Below are 11,853 nucleotides of genomic sequence, written 5' to 3'. Positions count from 1 at the left end.
ATAGGAAGGTCCTAGTAATATAAGTCTCTCCTATCTATCTATCTATCTAATCTATCATCTACCTACCTACCTACGTCTGTCTGTCTATCTATCTATCATCTATCATCTATCTACCTCTATCTATCTATCTATCTATCTATCTATCTATCTATCTATCTATCTATCTATCTATCTATCGATCTATCCATCTATCGATCTATCGATCTATCATCTCTCTACCTACCTACATCTGTTTGTCTATCTATGTATCTATCATCTATCTACCTACCTACCTTTATCTATTTGTCAATCAATCAATCAATCAATCAATCAATCAATCAATCATCCCTGGGGAAAACAGGACCAGGAAGAATTTTTAATGAACTGGTGCTCCTTTTATAATCAGATAGTATGTTAAAGATTTCTTACCCTACCCAAAGACCCATGAACACTTATGCTTAAGAACAGAAATTTATTTCACACCATTGAAACTTCAAAAAATCATTACTGGCCTTCACATGAGCTGTCTTTCGAGTTATCCATAATTTAAATAGAGGTAGGGACTAGAAAAACAAAACAACAAAAACCCAAAGGTAAAGTTATCAGTTAATACCAGCTGGTCCTTATCACAGCCATTCTCACACCTGCACGTTCACTTGCAGCCTTGGCGCCTGCCTCCTTTAGAATAGTTTTCATAAGAGTGTCAGAGATGAACAATGTGGAATAGGAAACTCTGTTACCCTTTCAAGATTAAGCTAGTCCAAAATAACATCATTTGTGTGATCGGGAAGATGACAAATGCAGGGTGGGCTCTCAGTGCTCTAAGACAGTGTGTGTATGTGTGGCTTAAATAAGCCTTTCAAACAGAAGACTTCTTCCAGAATTTTAGATTCATTGCTGGCTGCTTAGAAAACAGTATTCACGGCTGGGTGCGGTGGCTCACGCCTGTAATCCCAGCACTTCAGCAAGCCAAGGGGGCACCAGGTCAAGAGATCGGGACCATCCTGGCCAACGCAGTGAAACCCCATCTCTACTAAAAATACAAAATTAGCTGGGCATGGTGGTGCATGCCTGTAATCCCAGCCCACTCGGGAGGCTGAGGCAGGAGAATCACTTGAATCTGGGAGACGGAGGTTGCAGTGAGCTGAGATCGCGCCATTGCACTCCAGCCTGTGCAACAAGAACAAAACTCTGTCTCAGAAAAAAAAAAAAGAAAGAAAGAAAAGAAAAAAGAATAAAAAGAAAACAGCATTCATGGTTTAGTTCCCAATTCTGAAGTGTTCCCCACCAGAGACCATCTAATGGAGTGTCCTGCTACCTGGGGGCAGAGGTCAGGGCATCTGCCGGTCCAGTCCATCCTCCACTTGCTTCCTGACCTTCACATCTGTGTTTGTGAGTTGGCCCCCGACATGAAATATGGGTTACTCTTTTCCAGGCTCTTTTTCTTTTCATCCTCATCAAATTGAGCTTCGATTTCTGCTGGATTGATGTAAGTATAGAATCGAGTCATGATGGCAAAAATTATACAGACGACCAGAAGCAACGCAGCAAATAGAATGTACTCAGCCCACTGTGAAGAAATCAGAGTTGGAGCAGGAAAAAGAACAAAAATAAAACAGGTCATATTGATGAATATATGGTGTGTTTATTTTCTTGCTACATGCAGATGGAGAGTGCTTTGAAATTAAATTATGGAAAATTGGTAAGCAACCAATACAGATACAGTAAGGCCAGCTTTTCTTGAATGCCCCAGATAGATAGATGCTAATATAGACAACATGTTTTGAACAGCACTAAGGTACAGAAACAACAGACTTTGGGAAGATGAGAGAAAATGTCTGAAACGCTCAAGCCTTAAGACATAAGGCTGGACCCTGGAAGGGTGCGAACCGAGAGAATAGCAAGCAGCGCCCACGGGGGAAAAATGAATGTGCTGAACTCTAGCAAGTTAAGAGCACATGCTCCCCCTTGGAAACACCTGGAGCTCATAAGCACACAGCATTAGCACATCTGCTGCTGGGACCTGGTGCAGGAAGTCATGAAACGGATGGGATAACAGCTCCCTTATGAGGCAGACATGCTACAGTGCAGAAGGAAAGAGTGTAAGCATCAGTAGAGCCCTCATTTAATTTTGACTGGAAAAATTATAACCATCTCTAGGATGGCTTTAACTCCAGGTGTTATGAAAGTTTCAGGATAACATGTGTCTGCCTGGCAGCTACTAAGCTGCATTCACTGAAGCTAGGAGAGATGTCTCCCTTGACAGCAAAACACGTAAGGGTGACTTTAAATTAACCCATTCCGGCTATTTTGGTTATCAATTTCCAGCTGCACTAACAAGTAGAAATAAGAAGAATCAGCAGATCAGCAGGCCAGGTGCAGTGGCTCACGCCTGTAATCCCAGCACTTTAGGAGGCCGAGGTGGGCAGATCACGAGGTCAAGAGATCGAGACCATCCTGGCCAACATGGTGAAACCCTGTCTCTACTAAAAATACAAAAATTAGCTGGGTGTGGTGGTGGACGCCTGTAGGCCCAGCTACTCTGGAGGCTGAGGCAGGAGAATCGCTTGAACCCAAGAGGCGGAGGTTGCAGTGAGCCAAGATCGCACAGCTCCACTCCAGCCGGGCAATAGAGTGATACTCTGTCAAAAAGAAAAAAAAAAGAAAAGAAGAAGAAGAAGAGGAGGAGGAGGAGGAGGAGGAGGAGGAGGAGGAAGAGGAGGAGGAAGAGGAGGAGAAGGAGAAGCAGAAGAAGAAGAATCAGCAGATACTTTGCCATAAGGCTATTTGGGAACAGCCCTGGCTGGTCTGGCAGTTTAACCCAGCTATTAGCCCAGATGACCACACAGAACAGACAGGGCTAGGGAGGGCCACTGTGATGGCCATGAATAGGAAAGACAGAGGGATGTGCAATCTCCTCTCCCACGCCATACCTGTTTGCTGATCTGGCCCACCCCTGCCACAATGAGCACGATGATGTTGCCAACAGCCACCGTCAGCAGCCATCCTGCCTGCAGCACCGACTTCATGTTGGAAGGAGCCTGAGGAAGCAAAGCAAAGTGAGTCCCGCTCCAGGTCTCACCCTCCAAGCAGGAGAACACAGCTCACTGATGGGCATTTAATGAAGCAGAGCACCCTAACAATGCACACATAAAGTCAGGTGGCCTCAACGTAAAAAGGATCATCACTTGAGTAACAAGACACCCACACACTCACAGGTGAGTAGACAAGAATCTCTGTGTTTCATGCTCCACATCCTTGCAAAGCTGTCCTCTTAGTTACATGGACACATCTACAGAGGAGTTGATCCTATTTCTACAGGAGAGCTTCCAAGTGAAGCCACCCAGCCTGGCATAGTCTTCCCCTCAAATGCAGGCTGCCCTGGGCTGCAAGCTTGCCCTTCTGTGGCTTTCCTGCCACATCTCCAAAAGATCTCTTCAAACACCTGTCATCTGTATTATAGTTATCTCCTTTATATAGATATAGATATAGATATAGATATATAGATGAGGTTATCACAGAAAGTGATTTTCTGACTCATCTTGGCTGTTTTACTTTTTTTTTTTTTTTTTTTTTTTTGAGACGGCGTCTCGCTCTGTAGCCCAGGCTGGAGTGCAGTGGCCGGATCTCAGCTCACTGCAAGCTCCGCCTCCCGGGTTTACGCTATTCTCCTGCCTCAGCCTCCCGAGTAGCTGGGACTACAGGTGCCCACCACCTCGCCCGGCTAGTTTTTGTATTTTTTAGTAGAGACGGGGTTTCACCGTGTTCACCAGGATGGTCTCGATCTCCTGACCTTGTGATCCGCCCGTCTCGGCCTCCCAAAGTGCTGGGATTACAGGCTTGAGCCACTGCGCCCGGCCTTGGCTGTTTTACTATAAAAATTGATGGTACTAGGCATTATGTGCTATAATGCCTATAACCATAGTTCGGACAACACAGTTCAACAATTAAGCTCTAATTTCGGTATCAATAAAGCCTAGCTCATTAGTCTAACACACTCAAAAGCAATAATTCTTTTAAGCTTTTTTTTGTTTTGTTTTGTTTTGAGACAGTGTCTTGCTCTGTTGCCCATGCTGGAGTGCAGTGGTGCGATCACAGCTCACTGCTGCCTTGGACTCCTGGGTTTAAGGAATCCTCCTGCCTCAGCCTCCCAAGTAGCTGGGACCACAAGCGTGCTCTACCATGCTCAGCTAATGTTTTTTTTTTTTTACTTTTAAAGCTAGACCTTATTTGGTGTGTTTACTGGGAGCTATAAAGAGACCTCAACCAAACCTATCATGAGGACATAGACCTGTAATTGAGCTGTTTTATGAATGGTTGGTTACATTTGGTTGTTTCAGAAAGGAGAATCTGCTGACCTTTATCACTCTGGTAGCAGTCAGTAATAAATATTGGACGTTAAATGTCTAGGGTATGACTGTGGGTCTATAGACACATATGAACACATGCTCTCGCAAAGCTAAAGAGAGTAATAATTCTTATTCAGTAAGGACAACACTTGTTGATCTCAGAGACCTTGCTCTATGGAAGATACCATAATGTTTTCTAGACTTTTGACAAACGTAGTTATCCCAGATTTAAATGAAGTCCCATCAGCATTTTCTGCAGGCAGGGGTATAGCAGATGGGTGGTAACTACAACGAACAAGAAACCTGAGAATATGAGAATTCCAGTCCCGTGACAGAGAAGACCACTTCGCCACAGGTGAGAAGAAAATACTGCGGGATTTGCAGAGCCATGTTAACCGTGTTGGCTGAAATATCTTCAAATTCCTTCACTTCGGGGCAGCCGTCATTCTGCAGCAGTAAGGAAAAAGCAGAAGAGGTTGAGATAGCTCCTAAAATAAAAATTGTTCGAACAGGTAAATTGAGTTTGACCTTCTAGGGTTACATCATATGATTTGTCAAGTACATACACATTTTAAACATAAGGCAACACTACATTTTACACTTGCGATGGGATTTGAAGATATGTTCACTAGCATTTTTCTTTCAGATAAGAGAATAGGTTGGAAGTCATTTTAAAACACTGCCCTCTCTTTGAACTATGAGTTCCTTAAGTCCACGTTAATAGTCTATAAAGAGGCATCAGATATTGGTTAACATAAATTATTCTCCAGGGAAAGTCAGTCTGTTTAGACTCTTTCTAATGATTAAGTCAACAATAAGTTAAAGAATTAGCCAAGTGAATTAAATCTAAGCCCATTTAAAATACAGATCCTAACATCACTCTAGTTAAATCATTATGTCCTAAGTGCTTGTGAGTCTTCGTATCAATCGAGTTTGAGCAGATCTTCTGATACAATGAAACGAGTTACTAACCTTCCTTTGGACTGTATAGGTATAAGCACTACCAAATTCAAGGTAGAAAGTACTGAAACTAGGTTGACATTGTGGTGGAATCTCTGTTGAACTTATTGTGAAGCCTTTTCTATCAAAAGAAAGAATAATATTGGTTAACATTCTTGGCATTAAAAGATTCAATGTATTTTTTAAAGAAAAATTATTGAACCTTTGAGTGAAGCGTTCAGTCTAGGTACTTACATGCCAGAAGAAAAAAACTGGTAGTTGCTGGCATTGTTGCTGCTGACATTTGCATAAATTTTCCCACTCATTGTGATGGTGATGAGCTCGTTAAAAGTATTTACAAATCTGAAACAGAAAACCACCTGTCTTGTAACTGAACTAGAGAATAATATATTCTAGGTCACAATTCAGGCACCTGAAGTTGGGCAATACTCCCTATTTTGAAGGCGTTTAAGATGTTTTCAGAATATTTCTAGAGAATAAAGACAGACAGTGAAAAACCCTAGGTTTATCACTGCTCACCCACTCATGAGAACACACCTAAAAGAATGTATTTAACAGTGTTTATACGTGCTAGGTACTGCTCTAAGTACTTTGTAAATCTAACCTAATTCAATACATTAGGATATTAAGCAGGGACTGAAGTAGGTACTGGCCTCTTCCCTTCAGGAAGGTAGCCATGCCTTTGTGTTCCTTGTTTCAGAAACGTTATTTATTTATTTATTTATCTATCTATTTATTTATTTATTATTTATTTATTTATTTAGAGATGGCGTCTCACTCTGTCGCCTATGCTGGAGTGCAGTGGTGCAATCTCGGCTCATTGCAACCTCTGCCTCCCAGGTTCAAGCGATTTTCCTGTCTCAGCCTCCCGAGTAGTTGGGATTACAGGCATGCACCACCATGCCCAGCTCATTTTTGTATTTTTAGTAGAGACAGGGTTTCACCATGTTGGCCAGGCTGGTCTTGAACTCGTGACCTCAGATGATCTGCCCACTTTGGCCTCTCAAATTGCTAGGATTGCAGATGTGAGCCACTGTGCCTGGCCAAAAACTTTAGAGTTTGAGTAGTGAAAGACCAAAACAAGATGCTGCCCAGTTCCTAAAAGATAGACCCCAGTTCCTAAAGGACACCCCCCTTCTTTAGGGGTTGAGGAGGAAAGCCCACCTACTTCCTGCCTCTAGCAGCCTCAGGTGGGGAAGGGCACCTGGGATTGGAGAGGAAGAAGTGGGCCAACCCCGTAACAAGAGACAGCGTTTTTAGTCTTTTTTAGAGATGAGGTCTTGCTCTGTTGCCCAGGCTAGAGCGCAGTGACACAATCACAGTTGAAAGCAGCCTCGAACTCTCGGCCTCAAGTGATCCTCCCACCTTAGCTTCCTGAGTAGCTGGGACTACAGGCGTGTGCCACCATGCCTGGCTAATTTTTGTTTTTATTTTGTAGAGACAAGGGTCTGGCTGTGTTGCCCAGCCTGCTCTTAAACTCCTGGCCTCAAGGCATCCTCGCTCCACAGTCTCCCAAAGCACTAGGGTTCTGGGTACGAGTCACGACACCTGGCCGAGAGACAGCTTTAAGGAATCCCCTTCAGAGGGTGGAGGCCTGTGTGATCCTGGACTGACAGCGGTCAGCATCCTGCTGGAATCCAGCTTTGAATGGAATATACCCAGTAAGACCGGCTTCCAGGTCTGAGGCTTCCTAGCTCTACAAAGTCCCATGAGGCTACATTTCACATGGAAGCGGTGAATTGTTCGCCTTCATAGGACCATACGGATGGTGAACAGCACGGATGGCTGATTACAGACCCCTTTCATAGCTGTTCCAGGCTATAGACGACCCTGAAACTCTCATACAACCCTAGTGACCAGGAGGGTGCTGCCCAAAATAAGACCAGTCGACTTTTTCTACCAAACACGTGAGTGAAGGCCGAGAACAGATCATCCAATGCAGACAACAGTAAGTCTTACTAGTGTACACCTCAGCAGTGTAAAGAACAATGTAACCTCTCCATCCCCAAAATACGGGGCCAAGGTTCATCAGCTTTGTGGCAACAAATAATACTGGTCAAATTCTAGGTGCTGGGAGAAAATATCTATGAATTAAACTCAGGTCCTGAAGTCCCGAGGCCTTCTCCTCGGTGTCATTTGATAGGTGATGAATACAGAAAATGGAACCTGAGACAGATCCACATGGGCCTTAGCTAGAATTCACACTGCTCTAGACTGTGAGAGCTGCTTTTATCAAAGGTGAAGATCATCCACACACAAGACAGCGAGTGGGCAGAGTATGAGACGAGGAAGCCGAGCGTTGGGCCTGAGGCCTGGCTTTGTAACTTATCAGCCATCAGACTTGAGGACTTCGAGCTGCCTGGCCTGTGTCTTAGGGCTGGTGCAGTAAGAAATGAAAACACAGTCCCAAGTCACTTAATGATGGGGATGGGGTCTGAGAAATGCGTCAGGAGGCGATTCTGCGGTGATGGGAACCTCATAGCGGGCACTCACCCACATCTAGACGGTGCCGTCTACTACACACCCAGGCTGCATGGGTATGGCCTTTGGCTCCTAAGCTACAAACTTGTGCAATGTTGGCTGCCCTGAATACTGGAGGCAACTGTGACACAATGGTAAGGATTTGCACATTTAAACATGTCTAAACGCTCCCATTCTTTCCTCCCCAGCCCCGTGGCAGCCACTCATCTGCTTTCTGTCTCTATGGCTCTGCCTGCCACTTCATTTCAATGGAATCATTCCATGCAGGTCTCTGCGACCAGCTTCTCCCTCTTAGCATATTGTCTTTCACATTCATTCATATTGTGGCACGAATCCGTACTCTATTCCTTTCTATTTTTTGGTTTTTTTGAGACGGAGTCTCTCTCTGTTGCCCAGAATGGAGAGCAGTGGTGCGATCTCGGCTCACTGCAACCTCCGCCTCCTGGGTTCAAGCGATTCTCCTGCCTCAGCCTCCTGAGTAGCTGGGACTACAGGCACGTGCCACCATGCCTGGCTAATTTTTTGTATTTTTAGTAGAGATGGGGTTTTACCGTGTTAGCCAGATGGTCTCAATCTCCTGACCTTGTGATCCACCCACCTCGGCCTCCCAAAAAGTGTTGGGATTACAGGTGTGAGCTGTCACACCCGGCCACTTCATTCCTTTCTATGAGTAACATTCCATCATATGGATATACCACCTTTTGCCAGCTGATGGGCATTGCATTTGTTTGTATGTTTTCTCTATTGTGTATAATGCTGCAATGAACATTCATGCACAAGTTTTTGTGTGGACATGTTTTCATCTCTTCGGGGTGACACCTCATGTCACATTTGGCAGGCTTCCAAATTAACCACCTGGGGGAGGGCTCACAATGCATGGCTTACATCCTGTCCCTGAGTAGAGAGTCTTATCGTGACTCCTTCCAATCTTACTGTGCTGATACACTGATTAATACACAGCCCACTAACACTGAAAAGGACGCGGATTTGCTTCCGAATCGTGACGTTTTACTGACTGTCTTGTGCTAAAACATTTTAGCCCATATGTTGTCATCTGTAGTTAGCGACCATAACCTCTGTATTATAAACTCCAATAAAAGTGGAAATTTCGGGCCGGCCATGGTGGCTCATGCCTGTAATCCCAGCACTTTGGGAGGCTGAGAAGGCCAGATCGTCTGAGGTCAGGAGTTCCAGACCAGCCTGACCAACATGGAGAAACCCCATTTCTACTAAAAATACAAAATTAGCTGGGCATGGTGGTGCATGCCTGTAATCTCAGCTACTCGGGAGGCTGAGGCAGGAGAATCGCTTGAATCCGGGAGGCAGAGTTTGCGGTGAGCTGAGATCGTGCCACTGTACTCTAGTCTGGGCAACAAGAGCAAAACTCTATCTCAAAAAAAAGAAAGAGAGAAAGAGAGAGAGAGAAAGAGAGAAAGAAAGAAAATGGAAAGCTCTAATATGAGGAGTCCCCTCTCTTCTAAACTTATCTTTTTTTTTTTTCTTTTTTTTTTTTTTAAATAAAAGATAGGGCCTCACTCTGTCACCCAGGCTGGAGTGCAGTGGTGCGATCATGGCTTACTGCAGCCTTGAACTCCCGGGCTCAAACAATCCTCTCATCTCAGCCTCCTAAGTAGCTAGGACTGCAGGAGTGCACCACCATGCCTGGCTAATTTTTAAATTGTTATTTTTGTAGAGAGGGAGCTTTGCTTTATTGCCCAGGTTGGTCTTTTTTTTTTTTTTTTTTTTTTTTTGAGAGGGAGTCTCGCTCTGTCGCCCAGGCTGGAGTGCAGTGCCCCGATCTCAGCTCACTACAAGCTCCGCCTCCTGGGTTCACGCCATTCTCCTGCCTCAGCCTCCCGAGTAGCTGGGACTACAGGCGCCCGCCATCTCGCCCGGCTAGTTTTTTTGTATTTTTTTAGTAGAGACGGGGTTTCACCGTTGTAGACCAGGATGGTCTCGATCTCCTGACCTCGTGATCCACCCGTCTCGGCCTCCCAAAGTGCTGGGATTACAGGCTTGAGCCACCGCGCCCGGCCCCAGGTTGGTCTTGAACTCCTGGCCTCAAGTGATTCTCCTGCCTCCACCTCCCGAAGTGCTGGGATTACAGGCATGAACCACCACACCCGGTCTTCCTAAACTTTCTTATAAGAGCCTTTCAACTTGCAGCAGACTCTGGGACGTGCCCCACTTTGCTGATGTCTCTTCCCAGGTTGATCCTCACATTTGGCTTCCAATAAATCAAATTATTTCTGCCTCGACACCCTTAATTTTGGTCAACATGGTTATATACCTAGGAGTGACACTGCTGAGTTATATAGTAAAACTCTATGTTTAACATTTCAAAGAACTGTTTTTCAAAGTGGCTGTACCATTTTAGATTTCCACCAGCAGTGAATAAGAGTTCTAATTTTTATTTGTTTGTTTGTTTGTTTGAAGACGGAGTCTCACTTTGTCACCCAGGCTGCAGTGCAATGGCACCAACATGGCTCATTGCAGCCTCGACCACTCAGGTGATCCACCCACCTCAGTTTCTCGAGTAGCTGGGACACACCACCATGCCTGGCTAATTTTTGTATTTTTTGTAGGGACAGGGTTTTGCCATTTTGCTCAGGCTGGTCTTGAACTCCTGGGTTCAAGCAATCAGCCCACCTTGGCCTCCCAAAGTGCTGGGATTATAGGCATGAGCCACCATGCCCAGTAAGAGGTCCACTTTACCCGCATCCTTAACAATACTTGTTATTGTCTACCTTTTTTTTTTTTTTTTTTTTTTAAGATGGAGTTTCACTCTTGTTGCCCAGGCTGGAGAGCCATGGCACAGTCTCGACTCACTGCAACCTCCACCTCCCAGGTTCAAGCGATTCTCCTGCTTCAGCTTCCCAAGTAGCTGGGATTACAGGTACCTGCTACCACGCCCAGCTGATTTTTGTATTTTTAGTAGACACAGGGTTTCACCATGTTGGCTAGGCTGGTCTCGAACTCCTGGTCTCAGGTGATCTGACCACCTTGGCCTCCCAAAGTGCTGGGAATACAGGCGTGAGCCACCGTGCCTGGCCTATTGCCTATCTTTTTGATCAGAACCTAGAAGGTATGCAGTGGTATCTCACTGTGGTTTTAATTAAAATTTCCCTAAAAACTAACAACTTTGAGCATATATTCATATGCTTGTTTGGGTATCTTCTTTGAAGAAATATCTATTTAAATACTGTGCCCATTTTAAAACTTGGGTTGTCTTTTTAGTACTGAGTTGTGAGAGTTCTTTATATATTCTGGATATGAGTCCCTTCTCAGATATACGATTTGTAAATATTTTCTCCCATTCTGTGGGTTGTCCCTTCAATTCTTGATCACATCATTTGCAGCACAAAGTTTTCCATTTTTATGAAGCCCAAGTTCTTTTTCCTTTTTTTCGTCACATGTGGTTTTGGTTTTCTTCTATAAATTTCATTGTTTCGGTTAGGTGAAAGAAAGTAAAACCTCAGGACCCCAAAGTCACTGTGCTGGCAAGATGAATACAATTATATACAATTATAGCCGCGTTTAGTTACACTGCAGAGAAATTTGGGAACACCAAAGAGAAGGAAGACGCCGAAAGTTTGATGAGAAGAAATGGAAATCAACCACAAAGATTGGCAGGTGCTTTTTTTTTTTTTTTTTTAAATCTTTTAGTCAAGCCTCCAAAGTTATGGAAGAAAATGGTGTCCAGCCAATGAACCAAGTGTGAGAACACAAAAAGGCATTTTCAGGCAAGCAATGACTTGGAATTGATCTCATATTCCTCTTGACAAGATACTTGGCCATACACTGCCACAAAAGTAGAAAGAAGGCTGAGAAAGATGACATGAAATCCAAGAAAGAAAGGCATTAACCTGGCACACAGTGAAAAATTCTACCAGGATAGTGGTTCAACACGACGACAGAGCCAGTGCTCCCGTTAGCTCAAAGAATGTGCTGAAGAGTTGGTTTTTCAGGAGGAAAAGTGGATTCCCAGGATAATAGTATAATTAGGAAGCCGGTAACCTTGGAGACTGGGTAAAGGTTTATGTTTTTTTTTTTTTTTTTTTTTTTTTTTTTTTTTTTTTTTTTT

General features: G+C 44.2%; 1 protein-coding gene across 1 annotated transcript in view; it reads right to left on the bottom strand.

Annotated features, from left to right (window-relative positions):
* Positions 1 to 437: 437 nt before the first annotated feature.
* Positions 438 to 11,853, bottom strand: part of SLC15A1 (solute carrier family 15 member 1) — a 71,016-nt gene continuing 59,600 nt past the window's right edge. Inside the window, exons 19-23 of the mRNA XM_023218077.3 lie at positions 5,523 to 5,630; positions 5,301 to 5,409; positions 4,632 to 4,775; positions 2,913 to 3,020; positions 438 to 1,549 (exon numbers count right to left, since the gene is read on the bottom strand). Of these exons, the coding sequence (XP_023073845.2) occupies positions 1,358 to 1,549; positions 2,913 to 3,020; positions 4,632 to 4,775; positions 5,301 to 5,409; positions 5,523 to 5,630 (661 nt within the window). The 3' untranslated portion in view covers positions 438 to 1,357. The remainder of the gene's footprint in view (positions 1,550 to 2,912; positions 3,021 to 4,631; positions 4,776 to 5,300; positions 5,410 to 5,522; positions 5,631 to 11,853) is intronic.

This window comes from Piliocolobus tephrosceles, chromosome X, assembly GCF_002776525.5.
Source record: "Piliocolobus tephrosceles isolate RC106 chromosome X, ASM277652v3, whole genome shotgun sequence".
Taxonomy (NCBI): Eukaryota; Metazoa; Chordata; class Mammalia; order Primates; family Cercopithecidae; genus Piliocolobus; species Piliocolobus tephrosceles.
The sequence above is the reverse complement of the archived record's forward strand: the minus strand, read 5'-3'. Positions and strand labels throughout refer to the sequence as shown.